General features: G+C 48.3%; 1 protein-coding gene and 1 long non-coding RNA gene across 10 annotated transcripts in view; one reads left to right on the top strand and one right to left on the bottom strand.

Annotated features, from left to right (window-relative positions):
- The first annotated feature begins 2,408 nt into the window (after positions 1-2,408).
- Positions 2,409-18,534, top strand: part of KDM2B (lysine demethylase 2B) — a 119,741-nt gene continuing 103,615 nt past the window's right edge. The window contains exons 1-7 of one of the 7 annotated variants that reach the window (XM_074321537.2): positions 2,411-2,566; positions 4,903-5,031; positions 7,802-7,913; positions 10,264-10,331; positions 12,484-12,628; positions 15,504-15,582; positions 16,834-16,880. In XM_074321537.2, the coding sequence (XP_074177638.2) occupies positions 10,308-10,331; positions 12,484-12,628; positions 15,504-15,582; positions 16,834-16,880 (295 nt within the window). In that variant the 5' untranslated portion in view covers positions 2,411-2,566; positions 4,903-5,031; positions 7,802-7,913; positions 10,264-10,307. Of the gene's footprint in view, positions 2,567-4,902; positions 5,032-7,801; positions 7,914-10,263; positions 10,332-10,437; positions 11,428-11,760; positions 11,818-12,483; positions 12,629-15,503; positions 15,583-16,833; positions 16,881-18,534 lie in introns of those variants that run through there. The other 6 variants (XM_074321539.2, XM_074321543.2, XM_074321535.2 and 3 more) reach the window with 6 other exon arrangements.
- LOC109448557 (uncharacterized) lies at positions 7,559-12,477 on the bottom strand. 3 transcript variants are annotated; one of them, XR_012492702.2, is made up of 4 exons: positions 11,913-12,477; positions 10,137-10,548; positions 8,985-9,074; positions 7,559-8,510 (listed from the first exon to the last, which is right to left on the bottom strand). It is a non-coding gene; the product is annotated as an uncharacterized LOC109448557 (long non-coding RNA). The 3 variants fall into 3 exon arrangements; XR_012492703.2 differs by having other exon boundaries at positions 8,993-9,074; XR_016022415.1 differs by having other exon boundaries at positions 7,559-9,074.

Genomic DNA, 18,534 nt, shown 5'->3' with positions numbered 1-18,534 from the left:
TGTCCCATTGCTTTACTACATATATACTGTTTTCTTTGCCCTGTTTTTGAACTTTATATAAATAAACTTTACTGTGCACCTACTCCTGCAACTTGTTGCATTTCAGTTCGACATTTTTTGGTCAGTCATCCATGTGGATGCATGGCGCTGTATTCTTTTTCACTGCTCTATAGTTTTCCACCTCGCAACATCCATATCCCGGACTTCTTCAGGTCCTCTCAGCCTCCTCTTCTTAGGTCATCTCCCTTGGCCACTTGTTCCATCCTGACCATTACTATGACAACATCCTGTGTGGGCTCTAACCAATTGGCCTCTCTCTGGGGTTTCTCTGTGTGGCTGAGGTGTGCCACACTGAGGAACCTCCCAGGTGCTTACATACGGGGCAAACCTTTGACAGGGAGCCGGTAGATCATTCTTCTCCCTTCTTCTCCTCCCACCCCAGAACTATCCTAAGAATCCATAGTAAACAAGGCCTCTCCTGAGCACCCTCATATTGACTCACCCCCTTGTCCTGCCTCACGCCCACTTTTCCTCCCTCTTGCTTCCTTGGCACTACGATCCCCAACAAAGTACTGCACAAACTTCTGACTCAGATCTGCTTTCTGGGGAACCCAAGAAAGACACTGCAATGTGTCCACTCTCCTGTTGACGAACCTTGGAGTTCTTCCAAGTTTTTGAGATTGCACACAGTGTGTCTAGGGCCGTATCCTTGTTCGTGCTTCCTGGGGCACTTGTTTCTGTTTCTCTAGACTGTTCCTAGCAGTGGGCCTGCTGGATCGTAGGTTGACACTCCTTCAGCTTTAGCAGGTATTGCCCGATGAATTCCCCAAGTGCCTACTTATTTTTCCAGTTTCTTTCACATCTGGCCCCTACCCTCATCTGACTAGGTTCAGTCACACGAGCCTTCTTTCAGTTCCATTAGCACATGGGCTCCCCAGCACAAGGCGTTTGCATCTGCTATTTTGTTCTGCTGAGAACACTTCCCCATACTCAGCCTAGCTCGGCCCCCCTCTTTCCACAGAGCTCAGCGCAGTGCCTAACTTCCTTGGGACAGCTTCATGACTTCCTCCTCAGCCCCAGGCCAGGTCATCCCCTCCCCCCTGCCCATGTTATGTATCTCATGACCTCATATACCTCCCTGTTGTCATACCATCAGGTGCAGTGCTTCATCTACCTGTACAACTATTGGAACAAAGTCTGGCAACTCCGCTAAGTTGCACCAGCCTGAAAGTAGTGACCTCCATAATCGTTGAAGTTTACTGCCATATCGCCAGCACCCAACACTGTGCCTGGCACATAGTAGGCAATTGATATTATTATTCTAATAGCTATTCTATGTTCTTACTCATATTTGAGTTCAGTGTGTACCTTTTCCAGCATTTTTTTTTTTTAATTTTTAAATTTTTTCAGGAGGGCACAGCTCACAGTGGCCCATGTGGGGATTGAACTGGCAACCTTGGTGTTATTTGCACCGCACTCTAACCGACTGAGCTAACTGGTCACCCAATCCCAGCATGTTTTGACATTAATTAGCATTTACTGGGGGCCAAGATCATGACCATGTAAACACAATCTCTTTCTTTGAGGAACTCATAGATAAAGGTCAATAAACATTACTGAGCTCACTGGACCCTGACGTGTTTGAAGTGCTTAGCAACTGTTGAATGGACTCAGAAGTCACCTCTAGTCTGAGCATTGCTATAATGAGTAGTGATGGCTATTGTTTATTGAGCACTTATTATGTGCCTGGCACTCTAAGGGCTTTCTATGTACCATCTCATCCTACCCTCACAATCTATCAAGGAGGTACTATTATTACCTCCATTTTACAGATGAGTAAACAGCCTTTACAGATGAGTAAATAGTCACTTGTTCCAGAGCACACAGCGAGGAAATGGTGCTGACAGGATGTCCCAGCCAAGGCGCCTAACCTTCTATCATGATGCTAAATTTCTCCTGCCCAAATTACACTGCTTTCAGATTCCAGAGACTGAGTTTGTAATCACAATGGTAAATTAATGGTATCTACCACTATGGGGCATTTGTTGGGTCCTAATCACTTTGCACCCATCCATGCATTTATTCAGCAGCATTACTGAGAACCTACCATGTGCCAAGCTGTGTTCGAGGAACACGGGGTTCAGTGGTGAACAAAACAGAATAAAACCCCTGCTTTGGGGAACTGACATCCTAGTGGGACGAGAAAAAAAACAAAACAAAACAAATAAAATATTATTTTGGTAGATGGTGATCAGTGCTACAGAGAAAAATGAAAGCAGAACAAGGAAATACGGAGCTTGATGACTGGGGTTTCTGTGATCTTATTTTATCCTCCTAACAATCTGTTCTCTTTTGCCATTGATAATGAGATTCAGAGAGGTGAAGTCACTTCCTCACAGGCACACAGCTCACAGGCTGAGAAGTCGACTCTGGAAGGACTGAGGATTCCATCCCGCTCATTCCTCTTTGCTGTGTTCCTACCAGGTGTCTAGGATTGTGGAGACAGAAGGAGCATCAAACTTTCTTCCATGAGTTTAAGATTTGACAGACAAGTAAGTTGACCCAGGTGAGTGGAACACACCTACAGCTATACGGAAGTGTCTACGCTGTACCCAGGGGCCATTAGGCGTGATCGCCTATGGGAAATGCTGAGGCTGGAGTCCAGGCTCAGGCGGAGGAATTGATTCCAGAGATAGGAGCAGAGGACTAAGGCTGCCTAGGGCCTGGGGCTGTTGGTGATTCACTGGCCCTCCAGTCCCTGCCCTGCCCCCACAGCCAGCTCTAAGCCTTGTCCCTTTCGGCCTTGATGACCTGCCTCCGGGCCATCAGGCCGAGAGAAAGTGGCTAGTGACCAAGTGATAAGCCCGGGCCCCGCCCTGGGGAAGCCACACTCATATGCAAATAGCGGCCACCCCTCCCCCACCCAGCAAGGGCTGCAAGCGCCCTCCCAGATGGGGTTCTGGGGCGCTGACAGCTGGTCCCCTGCCCCAGGTGGCCCTGCGACTCAGTTTCTGCCCAGCAGAACTCATGAAGGGGGGGAGGGGCAGTGTGGAATAGAGTGGAGGAGAGCCTGGGCGTTGGGGCTGCAAAGGTGGAGAGCAAACCCATCCCTCAGGCACACCACCTGGTCTGTTGCACTTCAGGAGGGCCTCTTAGAACATTTGCATTTCTTTAAAGAGGTACACTTTTAAAGGTTTAGTTCATCAAGCTGAAAACAGATATATTTTGGAGTCTGAGGAATTCATTCATTCAACAAACGTTTGTTGAGTATATTTTATAAGCCAGGCCCTAGGGGCTGAGGATAAGCAATGAAGAAGACCAAGGTCAGTCTCCTCTGGGCCTTTTCCTTTTAATGAGAGAGACAGACATCAGACTATTAACACATGAGTATTTTATAATAATTGTGAAAAGTTTTCTGAATGAGAAAGGGTTTTGTGCTTGGGTAAACTGGGCAAACTCACTTGTTCAGTTTCCAAGGGGTGGTCTCAGTGATTTCTCTCTTCAGACTGGGGTCAAGAGCCAACTGTCCATTTTGTTTGGGAACGTCCTGGCCTCACTAGGGCAAAAGGCCCGCTCTCTGCCCTGAACAGGTGCTGTGGGACGAAGAGGGTTTCCTGTGTTTGAATTTAGGCGGCTTTCAACAAATAACTGATGAATTAATGAATGCCATTTCAAGGAAGGTTAAGGGTGTATGGCCTGTTAAGAAAAAACATCTCAGCACCGTTATTCCTAGATTTCTGGAAGAGGAATTTGGGGACTAGGGGAGGCACGGCAAGACTTGGGGGCTGGACTTCCACTCAACAGTAGTTGCTGGCACTGAATGAGACAGGCAGGGTCCCTGCCCTCCTAGGGCTCACAGTCTGGTGAGAGCACAGGCAACCATAAGCTAATGCGACAAGCATTCTGAGAGGGCTGGAACGAGAAGATACCTATGCTGGTTCCAGGAGGATAAGAGTCCTTGAGAAGAGGGCTGGCAGGAGACGGGGCTCTGGAGGGAGGGATCAGCATATGCAAAGGCCTGGAGGAGACAAAGCAGGTTTATTCAAGGAACTCAAAATAGTTCAGCCTGTTCAGACTTTGAGGTAGCCCTTTGGGGAAAGGATGTTGGAGAGAAACGCAGGGCTGTTGTACCCATCTCAGGCAGCCTTCCCCCCAGCCTCATTCTTCCCCTTGGGGGACAACTGAATTTCCCCAATCTGCATCTCGTTAGGGTTATGACATCCAGGAGGTCGACTTCATTTGAATGAAGACACATCATTTACTGACCACCCTGTTATACAACATTGGCTCATTCAATCCTCATAGAACTCTGATACCTTCGATAATATGACTCCCATTTTACAGATGGGATGACTGCCCCTCGTCCAAGGTCATACTCGGGGATTTAGAGTGTTCCTTTATGTAAATGCTTCTGTTCTAGCAGTTCTTTTTACATGAGGTAATGCATGTAAAAGCTTTTTTGTAATAGAGCCATGTAAACATGAGGCATTAGTATTAGTTTCGCTGGACTTCTGGCTCTGTCCAGTTCAGCCTGCAGCATTCAGGGAGCCCAGGAAGGGGCAAGAATGAAAGCCAAAAGGCCCAACGGCCTTCTCTTAAAATTCCCCCGCAATTCCCCCGTGTCTATTCTGGTTCCCTCTCTGGGGCACCTCCAGATATTATCTTCTGCCAAATAGAGAGTTTGTTTCTCAGAAGTTGCAAGACGTGGGAGGTTTAAAAAAAAAAAAAATCAGCAGCATCAACAACTACAAAAACTGCAGCAGCCTGAACACAAAGAGTTTGAATTTTGAACAAAGGGCATGGTGAGACCCGAAAGTAAATGCTGACACATCCTCTCTCCAGCTGTGAACTGGGGGTCTGAGGGCTGCGGCAAAGGTCATCTGTCTCTACATCTTTGGGCAGGAAATGCAATTCAATCCTCTCAGTGACTGATGGTTCTGCAAGATTAATGGGATCATCTCCAATCCTGGACTCTGTTCTGACAGCACAAAAAGTGAATCAAACTTCTCCCCTCTCCTCTTACTAAGCAAGGTCAGTTGATTCCCCATTTTTAAAAATCCGAAACTTTTCTCCAGGAAATTTGTTGCTGGGTGTTCCTTTGCCAGGCGAAATTCTGCCTTCTGTGGGGAGATCCAAAGGTGGCACTTAAAGATCTGGGGACCTTTCTAGGCTTTTCATCCGTCCTTACTTCGTCTTTCAAAATAAAATTAAAGGGCATGGCCATCCCTGAAAGGGTTAACTGCCAGCCCTGCTCCTCTGGCCCTTGGGGATTGGCAACCAATGATTATTTAGCATGATGAAGTAATGGTTGGGTGTTGATTTCCATTGGTTGACACACTTGTCCATCAATCCAAAGATGCAAGTTTTGAAAGTATCTTTGAACTTTTATGACTTGCCTGATGTTAACCCCTTAATAAACTCACCTGTTATTTTCAAGTTTCCTTCCAATGCTGACAAAGTAAAAGAGATACTAGAAAATGCAGACCTCTAGACATAAACTTGAGTCTTCCCCAAATGACCAAAGCTATGTGTAAGTCTGCTCTTATTCTGATACTTCACTCTACAAGGGACTGAGGAATAGAAAGAAAAACAAAAGGGGTTTTGGGGACTCTGGTCACTTTTAACAGAAGTAGTGGGTCTGTTGTCCCCCAAAGTATTTTTTTAATTGCAAAAGTAACACAAAATATGGCAAAACTACAGTTTATCAAAACTAGGTGCTCAATACACAAGTCTTTCCTGTATTTTTTGGTTATATTTATTTTCTCTGTCTTTATATTTGAAATATTTGATACATTTAAAAGGGCACAAAGATTGTTAAAAATGCAAATAATATTTAAGTAGTCTATAAAACCCTCTAAAAAATTTTCTCCCTCCTCAGAAGGAACAATGATTTGCTGCTCCATTCAAGTTTTTCTTTGTTTTGTATCTAGACATTATGTATATGTAGTTTGTTTTAAGATAAATGGAATCATAACATATACGTTATTTTGTGACTTCCTTTTTGTTTCTTAACCAGTCCTGAAATTCTTCTGTATCACAACATTCAAATTTACCTCATCGTTAAATAATATTTTAGAATGAGGCTGTACTACAAATAGTATATGGACCGATCTCCAAGACCATATTAAATGAAAAAGGGAGGGATAGGACAGTGTGTAGATTTGTGTGACACAATAATAAAAGAAAATATATGTAGATGTTTGTAAATGCATAAACTATTTCTGAGAGGATACCCAAGAGACTTGCTAACGACTTTCTGGGCTGGGGGTGTGTGGAGGGGAGAAACTTGAGTGAGGTGGGGTGGGGGACAAAGACAGAGCAACTTTAAAACAAGTTTTAAATTGTAGACTTTTATAATTGCAATAGAATTTCTAAAATATTGAAGTACAGTTTCAAGAATTGTATTTGGGTGCCCACCGTATAGATTCAGAAAGAAAATTAACCAGTACCTCTGGCTGTTCACATCCTCTAGCTCCAGAGTTGAGTCTTTTCCTGCATTTTGTTTTAATCACTCTTTTGCTTTTATTTCTGTTTTACCACTTATACATATACCTAAACAATATTTATTTGTTTTAGACATGCCTGATTTTGACCTTTAGAGCCTCAAAAAAGATGAATAAAATGAAACTAATTTTTGAATAGGTAATACATCTCCATCATAGAAAATCCCAAATGTACTACAGCATATAAAATGAAATAAGTCTATCAGGTTCAAAATCAGGAAACATGTAAAAATGTCACACTACCAAAGATTAGATTTTCTTCTCTTTTTTAGGTTCTTTTCTACTTTTGACTGTATTTCTTTCCATGAAAATTCTATGCATATAAAAATACATATGTAGATATCGATATATCCCCTTGTTTAACATAAGTGGTCAGCACAATTTTGGAATTAGTATTCTTCACCTTGCTTTGTTTTAAGGATATGAAATCATTCCACATCAGTACATATAGAGCTACCTTATTTTTTCAATGACTTAATAGCATTTCATTGGGCAGACAAATGGTCCACGAATTATTTAATCAGTTCCCTAACTTTTAGATCGTTTTCCATAGTTTTCTGTTGCAAACAAGGCTACAATAGATTGCATCTTTGTATTTGCGTCTATCAGCGGGACAGACATATAGCAGGAAGTAGTTATCCATTTGTAAGGCTTCCTGCCCCGTCACCACTTACCTGTCCTTGAGGAGTTTGTCAGACAGGACCTGGGCAGCTGGGACAATCTTTTATCCAGCTGGCATCACCGGATGCCTACAGTGCCATGCCCTTGGCAGGCACTCGCAGTGAGTGGTGGAAGGGCTAACACTGCAAACATTCACATTGTCCCAGATGGCTCCTTCTGGGAAACCTGTGCAGCTGTCCGACCCCGTTCCCTCACCTCATCATTACAATACTTCATTTTTCTTCCTTCATTCCACATATATTTCCAGAAGGTTGATTCTGGGGACCTTGTGCCAAATCAGACCGTGAGGTATATATAGCCCGGTAGGTGAGTTATGGCAAATTCTGGAAAACACTCTAAGGTTGCACTGTCCAATCAGATAGACGCTAGTTACATAGAGCTATTTAAATGTAATTACAATTAAGTAAAATTTAACATTCAGTTCCTTAAACCCACTACCCACCTTTCAACTGCTCAATAGCCACATATGGCTAGAGGCTCCTGTATTAGGCAGCGCAGACAGAGAACATTTCCGTCATGTTCTAGGGACATGCAGGGAGGCATTGTGGTAAAAGCCTGGGGGCTCTGGATCCCTACAAGCACTGGGTTCAAGTCCTGTCTTTGCTATTATTTCACAGCTATAAATTTTGGGCAGGTAACCTGACTTCTCTTTGAGCCTCAGTCTAAAAGTGGGACATGACAGACCATCCTCCTTCATAGAACTTGGATGAGGATTCAGACATAATGATGGTGAGTGTCTTTGCTCATAGTAAGCTCTCAAAATCCAGCAGCTATTGTCATTATCTAAAAATATTGCAATAGCTTCAGTTCCTAACAGTTTGAAAATCCTGAAGTCTGAGTGTTCCATCCAGTATCAGCCCATCCTAACCCCCTTGGGAAGCCAGTGGTCCACTCCCTGTCCAGCCTGGAGTATGTCTACAATCTGAGCAGGTTCTTCTAGACCAGGGGTGTCCAAATTGCGACCCGCGGGCCAACTGCGGCCCATGATCCATTGTTAATTGGCCCGTAGCAAATTCCAAAAATATATTTAGTTTACTTAAATAAACCAGGTGAGGCAATACGTACTTCACCTCGAGTGAATGGCCCGGCTGTTTGTGTATTTTACCGCATATGGCCCTTGGTGAAAAACGTTGAAAAAAGTTTGGACACCCCTATTTTAGACTGTCTTAAAGCACAGAGCTGCTCAATCAACCTTTGGTGAATGAAGAAATGAATGAAATGGACTAACACAGTCAGGATTTGACTGGGCCTTTTGTAAGAAAGAGCAGGAGGGTCCAGAAAGTCATTATGATGATGTTTCCAATACAGCTGCCCTGGTCTTTCTTCCTGCAAGAAAAAGTAGCTCTCTTGGAGAATTACCTTAACCTTCCCTTCCCTTTCTCACCTACTGCCTGCTCCTCTGGGACAATTAGCCAACACCAAGAGCTCTAGGGTCTTGGCCCTTCCCCCTTTGGCCCAAAATAACCTCCTCCCCCACTTTGAGCAAATGCCTGGAATTCTTTCAACAGGAGGACAAAGCCTTTCATCTGCCAATTACTGATAAAGGGAAAATGCAAATATCGCTGGGGAAGGTGATCCATCAAGGGCCCAACATTTATTGAGTGACCACTTAGGACCAGGCGGCAGGGTAGGCATTCTGGGGGAGTCAGAGGGGAACAAACCCTGGCTGGCCCATTCTTCTCTCTGGTCTGTGGTTTCCTTGAGGTTTGTAAAGAGAGGGGATTAAATTAGGTGACTACTCTACCCCTTCCCACTGTGACAGGCCAGGAACTCCCCATCGGAGTGATATATAGACTTAACTGTTTTACCCTAAGGTGGCTGTCATCAGGTATTTTCTTGACACCAGCTTTTGGGGGCACCATGAGGCCACATGAGGAAAGAGAAGGGTCTCTAGGAGGAAAAAATTAAGATTAAGCATTTATTTCACAGTTTTCCTTTATCCCACTTAAGTCACTTTCCAGGACCCTCCCGGGCCATGCGTCCTCCTTTGAACATGTTTATTTAATTATGTGGGAGAAGTAAATATGGTCAGTATCTGAAAAAGAAGCATATAATATCCTAACCAGGCTCTGGTTTGAGCCCCAGCAACCCACCTTATAAGCTTTGCCTTTCTGAGTTGTAGTTTCCTCGTTTGCAAAATGAGGAATAACGAGATTATTTCCCTTAAAGGGTTCTTGTGAGAGAGAAATGAATAAAATGGTCCCTGGTTCCTCAAAATAGTTTTTGAGGTTTGCCAGCTCGTGGACTTGGATGAAAACAAACTTGTAAGAGTAGTCTTTGGTGAAGGTGCAGGGAGAAGACAAAAAGACAGGACAGGAAACTTTAAGGTGAGTGGGGGAAGGTGTCTCATTGGGTGACCAATACGTAGCTGATGGTTCACATCTAATCTCTGATGGGGAAGCCACTTCCTCTCCGCATATCTGTCTGATTGCCGTGTTGATGTGGGGACAACATGAGGGCAGTGCAATCATCCAGATTCATAGCTTCTATGAGCCTCAGTTTCCCTAGCTGCACAATGGCGTGCTCCAACTATCCCACAGGGTTAATGGCAGAAATAAAATGAAAAGAAAAAGCCTGCTATAACCTTCCTTTATTGTAGTCCCAGTGCCATGTCATCTCACTGTGATCTTTACACCCAAGATCAGGCCTAGCTGGGCTACAGGAATGTCAGGGCCGGCTTTTCTCACAACCAAAGTCGACCTGATTGTTCGTGATGGAATTACAAGCCAACACATTGAGGATTCGTTTTGGGGAATGGTCACAGTGAATTAAGTATGTGGACAGGGAAACATACCCAGAGCTACTCCATGTATGTACACAGGGTGCCCATACCTCCACCAGGAAGCCCTATAGGAGTAATCATGGGGCGCCCAGAGTTCCCCACGTCCCGTCCCAGAGCGCCTGGCATCTTTCTGCCCACTTTTCTCTTATTAACCGCCGATAAGGGCTTACCCTCCGCCTGTTTGCCAGCTGCGTTAGGAGGCGCCAGATCCAATTCTCTCGGTATTTCACTCTTAAGCATCTATTTCCTCCTCTTGGCGAGCAGAGACCTTTAAAAAATGTCCAACTTCTGTTCCAGGGCTCATCGCTTAGCACAGGACTCCACAGACGCGGGCAGAATGAATGAATGAAAGGCAACGTCTTCCGGTCAGCTCGGATCTGAAGTCTGTGGTCTGGCTGTATTTCCTGTACTTGTGTGTGTGTGTGTATGTGTGTGTGTGTGTGTGTATCCATATCTTTGAGTCCCGGAGTTTAAAAGTTAAGCAGTCCGTACAGGAATGGAGCTACGCTAATTTCTTCCTGAGCCCCCAAATCCCTCCTCCCTACGGTAGGTCCGCATATGGGAATCTGGGAGGATCGCCCCCTGGAAAAAAAAAAAAAGAAAGAAAAGAAAAAGAAAAGACATGCAGCAGTAAAGAAAAAATATATATATACAAAATGCTTTGAATTTGGGTGGGCCCCGTAGGTAATGGGTGAGGTGGCTGAAGGAAGAGGAAGAGCAGTAGCTCGTGGGGTCTGTGGGCCATAGGGACAGGGATTGAGCAGGAGGGTCGTTTTCTGGGGGTGCCAAACCCGGGGGCTTTCACGCCAGCATGCTCGGCTTGCATTTCCGCGCCTCCCGCTGAGGCCAGCCGTGCAAATCTGCACCTTCCTCCCCACCCCCTCCTCCTTCCCTCTCCCTGCCCCGCCATCTCCGGGATGCGCCCGCTGCCTGCAACTCAGCCCTCCAAAAGTCAGCTCTGCACACAACTCCCGGGCGGCGGCGGCGCCTGCGTGCAGAGGCGCACTCGTGACCCAACAACAAAACAGCGATGCCAGGGCGCTAACGGCGCCCGGTGCCTCCCGGGCGCCCTCCCCGCCCCACACCTCCTCCGGCCGCCGCCCCCGCCCCCACCCCGGTCCCGGGCCGAGTGCCCCCCCCACCCCCCACTAGCCGGGCCGCGGGCTCTGAGCGCGGTCGGCAACAATGTTTACGTTCCGGGGATTATGACGTCGACGCCTCCCCCCCACAACTGCTGAAAATGGTTTCCTAGGACTTTGCAAACGGATCTGCTTAAGTGTTGGTGCAAAACTTTGTAGATCTCGGCTCTGGCTTGCTTTATTTATTTATTTTTTTGGTTTGTTTTCTTTGGTCTTCTCTCCTTCCCCCCTCCGCCAAAATGCAGGGGGCAGGAGTGTTGACAATTAATTGGTGAACTCTCCTAAAAAAATGGAGGCAGAGAAAGACTCTGGAAGAAGATTGGTGTGTAGCTTTTTTTTTTTTTTCCAAATCTGTATCTGGTATATGATAGATCTATTTTTTTTGTTGTTTCTTGCTGCCTGTTCTTTCCTTTTCTGTATTTTTCAAGAGGGCCGGAAAAAAATATAATAAATTGCATGCAAAAGGAAGCCAGCAGCTTACTCCTCAGTCCCTTGTGAGGCTCAGAGTCTCAGACACTTAAGTGGGGAGGTGGTAGCCGGGAAAGGCTTGGAAGGGGGCTGAGCGGTCTCGGGGTTCACCCGGAATCTGGGGGGCTGCGGGGCCGAGCGCTGGGCGGTGGAGGGAGGAGGCAGGGGATGCGGGGAGTGGCGGGGGAGTCTCCTTAGGAAGTGAGTGTGCGCGCGCGCTCGTGGGGAGATGAGGCAGCTGCTGGTGCGTTTTGGGGTCTCGGATGGGAGCTTTGTGGCGGGCGGTCTGCCTCTCCCCCTCCCACGCCCCGAACCCCCCCTCCCACCTCTTCTTCTTACACTGGCGGGCGGTCGGCGGGGGCGGCTGGGGTCTCAGCCCTTCCATTTCAGCTTTCCAGCTTCCCCGGTAGGTCGGGGGCAGCTCCAGTCTTAGAAATGCCGCCGGCCTCCGGTTCCGGCTTCCCGGCTCTGCCGCCGCGGCCGCCAGGGCTGCTGTTACCGCCGAGCCGAGAGCTGCGGCGGCTCCTGCCGGGGCCTACAAATGCCCCGCCAGCTTGTCCGCGGAGCCCCCTTCGCGGGTTACATAACCAGGTTCCCGGCCGAGTGGGAAAAACTCAACACCTCTCGGGGGTGGAGGCAAGGGAAAGCCCCCCCGATGTCCCTTTCATGGCCTCCAAAGACTCAGGAGGGGAGTGCCCTGTATAGGGCGCAGGCAGATCCTGGGGGTGCGGACCCCTCTCGTTATCCCCATTTTCAGCATCTTTGGCATTTGCGCAAAGTTGCTCAGGTCACAGTGGTGGGGTGCAGGGGGCGCGCAGCTTCTGCACCTGTTCGAGCTGGGCCCAAGGGTGAGAGGCAACCCTCAGTTCCCCCAATAACGTCCCGGGCTATCTGGTTTGGGTCCTCGCAGCGTCCGATTGACCGCCAGAGATACGACGAGAACGAGGACCTGTCGGACGTGGAGGAGATAGTTAGCGTCCGCGGCTTCAGTCTGGAGGAGAAGCTGCGCAGCCAGCTGTACCAGGGGGATTTCGTGCACGCCATGGAGGGCAAAGGTGAGTCGCCCCCTCCTCGGGCTGCCCTATACTCCACGGGCCGAGCGCACGTGGGGAGGGAGCTGCCGGTGGCTGGGTTCGTATTTCGCGCCCGCGTCCCCCATTCCAGGGGATCCGGTGACGAAACGAAGCCGAGCACTGGAGGGGGGTTGGGGGGTGGGGGGGTGGCGAGGGAGGAGGGCAGGCGGGAACCGGGGCTGGGCGTGGGCCTAGGCCCGTCCCGCTCCCACCACCAGACTCAGGGTGGTCAGAGCCAGGGGTACAGCGGACAGAGGGATCTGGGGACTGACGGGCAGACAGAGGGAGGGCCGTTGCGCGGCGTTCTACCCCTCCCGGAGCCAGCCCAGCTCCTTGCGCTGCATGAGGTGCGCTGCCTGGCTGTAGCCGACTGGGGTACCCCGTGGGGCATTGAAGTGAGGGACCCCCGGGCCTGAAGCCTCCCAAACCCCGTGTTATTTCGTGCCCTGCCGGTTAGGAGCTGGCACTGGGGGCGCCTGGGGTGCACTGAGTGACTGGCCTCCTCAGGCCTGGGGTCTGTGGAACCCCATCACCTGGTTGGCTGTGCCAGATTGGAACAGGGTCTGGGTGAGCTCCGAGTTGTTGGCGATAGCCCCTAGTTAAGCCTGAGGCCTCTAGCCCTGCAGCCCTGACAGTTTGAAGTGGAGACTGGGGATAAGGGGTACTCCCTCAAGCTTAAAGCGGGGTTCCTTGTCCTCTGGTACTTTGAAGCAAAGACTTGGGGTACTCCTCTGGGACATGGGGTCTCTTACCAGGCCTGAGACCTTGAGAGCTCTGTCCCTCTTGTGGACCCTGCCAGTTTAGAGCAGAAGTTGAGAAAGCCTCTAGGTTTTTAGGGTGCCACCCCAGCCTGAGACCTTCAGGGCCCAAATTTTTCCCTGGCCCTGGTACTAGGAAGGTGTGTGTGTGTGTGTGTGTGTGTCCTCCGGACATTGGGGTGATGCTCTGGCTTGGGTCTGAGGCCTCCAGAGGTCCTGCGTGGCCCCTGGTTCTGCCTGTGGGGTTGGGGTTTTGGAGGTGCTCTGCCTACCTATGCATCTCCTTTTGCCCTTCTGAGGTTTATAAGTTCATATTTTCCCTCAGATATTGGAGTTTTCTTTATATTCTTTTCGATTTTGTGTTCTTCCCCACCCCCCGTGGAAAACCCTTCCATTCCTCAGGGAGCTGATAACCGGGAAGCGCCTCTTGCTTCCAGGTTCCGGTTGAGTGGCTGGGCTGTGGGGTTAGCCCCAAGGAGAGACCATCCAGGCTTTGCATTTTTGAAGTTTCTCTTTTGTGGCCACTGTTTCCTGGGGCGCTGGGCTTCAGTGGTAGGGGGTAGTTGTGGGGGGAGGGAAGAAGAAATTTCTTTTAGCCTGCCTGGTCTTAAGAGCATGGTTGCACAGTCCAGGGGACATTCTCAACTGCATTTAAATTTCCTTAGCACAAATGGGATTTTAATTCCTCTCCTTTCTTCTGGTGGCAGTCAGTGGGCAGATCCTATGAGAAAACAATATGCAGACTCTTCCTAGTCATTTGTGAGGCTTCTCAGCCCAGGATCTCAGAGGAGGAAGTTGAAGCTGAACCCCGGGGGTGGGCTTTGGGTGTGTGTGGAGGGGGTGAGGGTTCCAACAAGGGAAATTCCTTAAATCTTCTGTCCAGGCTCCTTTCAAAGGAGAGGGCCTTAGGATTTTGGTAGTTAATTCTGATCTGGCCCCAAAATTCGAGGGAGGAGCTGAGAAACAGAAGGAGCCCTTAGCTTGGATTCCACATAGAAGCTTCTTAAACTTCTCTGCCTTTAGATCCTTAGGAATCCCCATTCACTGTGAGCCCCTGGGGATCTGAGCTGCTAAGGTCAGGGCTTTCCCCAGCTCTGGTTTTGTTCTCTCCCTCTCCTCTGAGCTGAGCTGCCTTGGCCTCCTCCCCCTCCAAACTCCCCCAGTGAAATGTGCCTGGGGCAGGGGCTTCGGTGGCCTGAGAGCTCTTCTGTCTCCCTTCTGACCAGCCAGGGAGGCCTTGCGCCCGCTCCTGCGGATCGCTTCTGGTACCTGAGGGTTTGGGGATGTGAGGGTTTATCTCAGCCTCCTTTACCTCCATATTTAGGGTTAGGATTTTGTGGCCTACACTAGACAAACCCCAGACGGAAAACTACGCTGTGAATTTTTTTAGGGTCTCACGGTGTCCCCTTTGCCCAGCCTTCCCCTGGGGAGCGGAGCATCCCTGTCGGTTATCCAGTTGGAGCAAGTATTGCAATGGCTGCAGCAGAATTTCAGTATTAAGACAACAAAGCTGTGCCCAGTTCCCTAGTTATTTTGGCACCAAATACACAGTTTCCAGGGAAACAGGCTTTTCCCCCCTCCCCTTCACTGTGCAGGATATTACAATAAGATCTTCCCTGATGTTCGGCTACAATGAGAATCCTCTCCCAGCCTCCTCTCTGGGCCTTCAGATCCTCCCAGGTGGCATTCTTCAATTTTGCAGTCCCTTTACTTTCTGAGTTCAGCCTGGATGTGCGTTTCTGTCTGTCCCTGTTTCCCAGCACTAACTGGGGCTCTTACTGTGTGGGGCTCTTTCATGAGTTTTCCTCCCCAACCCTTGCCAGCCTTGGGCTGGCTGTTCATTGACAAGTTCTGACCCGTGGGGCATGCTGGGAATGACAGAGTAGGCAGAAGAGCTGATAGTTGGCATGGCTTCTCTTGGGCTTTGCCTAATCCATTTCCCTGTCATTTTCCAGGGAGCTTTTGCCCTGGAGCTGGTGCCTGCATCTAGCATCACCCCTTCCCCTTCCTTCATCATTTTTCTTCCCCTAACCAATTGATCGTGATTCATTTGCTCCTTCATGACTTAACGAACTTGTTTAATTCCAATATCCAAACAGATTTCAACTATGAGTATGTGCAGAGAGAAGCGCTCAGGGTTCCCCTGATATTTCGAGAAAAGGATGGACTGGGAATTAAGTAAGTTGCTGAAACTAATAGCTTTTCCCCCTGTCTCCCTACTTAACACAGTTTATAGCTTGGGATGGATTTCTTCCATGCTTTTCCTCACCTCTCATCCCTGAGAAGGATCTTATTATCTGGCGGATAGTATCTTGTTATTCAAGGCATGACAAAAGGGGAAAGACTCTCCAAAGATTGGTATTTTTCAGAGAATTTGGGCAGACAGGATGTAAGGTGCTTAAACAGTGTTGATTTTTCCCCCCTGACCCACCCCAGTTATGTGCAGTGACTTCCTAAAGAGAATTGTGCTCCCCCCAAAATATCAGGAAACTGATGGAGGGCCTGGGCTGGGAAGGGATTGGCCAGAGGCCGGACACCTGGGTATATTTTCTACTCAGACTCCCACTTGTAGGAAATTGGTCCTTTTTCTGTGCAGGGTGTGGTTCCTAGGATGCTAAGCTCCCATGTTACCTCCTTTCTCAGCCTGCCCCAGCCAGCCCCTGCCTCTGCACTGGGTCTTGTTTGCTTTCTGTTCTCTTAGTGATCTGTCAGAGCTCCAGGTGGGGGAGACATCTGGGAGGCAGGCTGGAAGAACAGGTTTCCACCCCTCGGGCAGGGGTGGGGAGGAGGCTGAGGGTGTCATCTCCGCCTGCTGCCTTCTCCAGCATCTACTGCCAGAGTTGCTCAGGAGTCTCATTCCTATGGGTAGAAATTAAACCTTCAGCATCGATGTTAATTAATAATGAATGTCACCACAGTCATTATAGCTGTGTTACATATTCTTGGAGTTGGTGTGATGGATGTCTTTTATTTCCCTCTGAACTTAAAGGGGTCCCTCCCACCCTCCATACAACTCATTACGGAGAGTGTTTTCTAGAGGGAGAGACACAAAAAGAGCTCCCCACCCTAAAAGAAACAGGTGTTTGAATGCCTGGCCCTGGCCCTTATGTTTGACACCACACTTCCGTCTTCCCTGGAAAAGCGGGTGGACACTGGATGTCTCCTCTCTTTACTGTAGCAGTGCTAAGTTCAGGTGTTGGGGAGAGGGTCGGGGTTTGGTTTGCCTATTGGGGTGAGGAAGGGGTTCAGTGGTGACACTCCCTTGAAGCACCAGGTGATCTGTCACTGTTCCTCTGGGTTAGCTCACGTTGGGTTCTCAAACTGAGAGCGAGGGAACCCTCTTGGAAAAATGGCCCCCGGCCCCTGGAGTTGGGTCTAAGTCCATTGTTTCTGGCTTCTCACCAAACGTCTGTGCTCCTCATTTTCCAGGATGCCTGCTCCTGACTTCACAGTCCGAGATGTCAAACTCTTAGTGGGTAAGTTGTTTGCTGGGTGTGTGGCTCAGAGATGCTGAAGCAGGAAGGAGGAGGAGAAGGCCTATTCCACCTGCCTGATTAGATTTTTCACTGCCTCTGAAAAGAAAGGCCCTGGGGGGTGGAGGCAGGGGCAGGTCTGAGCTGCAACCATGTCATTGTAGAGAATAGGTCAGGTCACAAAGTCCTAAGAAGCTGGAGCCGAGAGTATTTGCCAGGGCAGTTTGGATCCTAGCCTCCAGCTTGGGTGTCAGCGATGCAATCTTAGATCTCTCCTTTGCATTTGTTTGTGGGTTGCTGGGTACACGCTGTGTGCCTTGTGACCCCTGAAAGACTTTCAGACTTTCCAGGGGAGGGATCATTCATTCTTCCTGCTTCCTCAGGGTTCTAGGCAGGTCTAGGGTGGGGCTGGCCACTGAGTGGCCTGCAAATGCTGATTAGCTAGCTGTCTGAACCACCTGCAGAGCCTGGCTGCTCCCTCAGTGCTCCAGGCTTCTGATCAGGTAGCAGGCGGCATTTCAGATTTTATTGGAAGTCTTTTGGTAAATCCATTCTTTCCAGAAGAGTTTCTCAGGTAGCACCTACGTGGCAGGCAAGTTCAGAGCTGTGAACATGACAGACAAGATTCCTGCTCTCTTGGTTAGAGTGACAGGCAACAAAGAAATAAACAGTTTTTAAAAATATGTATCTTTCTGGAGGGTGTTGAGAGCCAGGAAGAAATAAAGCAGGGCCATGAGATGGAGTGTGGTGGAGCTGTATTTTAGGTGGGGTGCTCAGGGGAGGGCCTCAGTAGGGAGAGGGGTTGAGGACATTTGAGTAGAGATCTGACTGGTGAAAAGCTGGCTGTGGGGAAGAACATTCCAGATTGTGGGATGAGCAAGGGCAAAGTTCAGGAGGTGTGGGAGGAGTGGAATGAGTGAGGGGGAAAGTAGTAGGATAGAGGGGAGGTCACATGACCAGGTTCTCGTGGGGCCTGATAGGCTCTGGTAGAGAATTTGGGTTTGACTCTTAGTGTGATGGGAAGTCATTGGGAGTTTTAAAGTGCCGTGAAGGGGGTAATCTGATGATTTTCCTTTGGGAAGGGTGGGTTTAAACATTTTTTAAAAAATTGAGTTAAAATGCATATACCATAAAATTCACCATTTGGCCTTTTTAGTGTTTTTAATATATTCACAATGTTGTGCAATCATCACCACCATCTCATTCCAGAACATTTCTATTACCCCCAAAATAAACCCTGTACCTCTAAATTCCCCTCTGCCTCTATCCCCTGGCAACAACTGATCTGCTTTTTTGCCTCTGGATTTGCCTATTCTGGACATTTCAAGTAACTGGAATCATGTAACATGTGGTCCTTTGTGTCTGGCTTCTTTCACTCAGCATCACATTTTCTAGGTTCATCCATGTTGAAGCATGTGTCAGCGTTTCATTCCTGTTTATCGCTGAATAGTATCCCATTTTATGGATAGACCACGTTTTATCCATTCGTCAGTTGATGGACATTTTGGTTGTTTCTCCTTCTTAGCAATTATGAGTAATGCTATGAATATTCATGTACAGTTTTGTGTGGGCATACATTTTTTTTTTACAACTTTTTTTTTAAAGATTTTTTTTTTTTTTATTGGGGAAGGGGAACAGGACTTTATTGGGGAACAGT

This window comes from Rhinolophus sinicus, chromosome 9 (assembly GCF_057876585.1).
Source record: "Rhinolophus sinicus isolate RSI-liver-muscle chromosome 9, RSI-T2T, whole genome shotgun sequence".
NCBI classification, from domain to species: Eukaryota; Metazoa; Chordata; class Mammalia; order Chiroptera; family Rhinolophidae; genus Rhinolophus; species Rhinolophus sinicus.
Note: the sequence above shows the minus strand (reverse complement) of the source record. Positions and strands in the feature narration are given on the sequence as shown.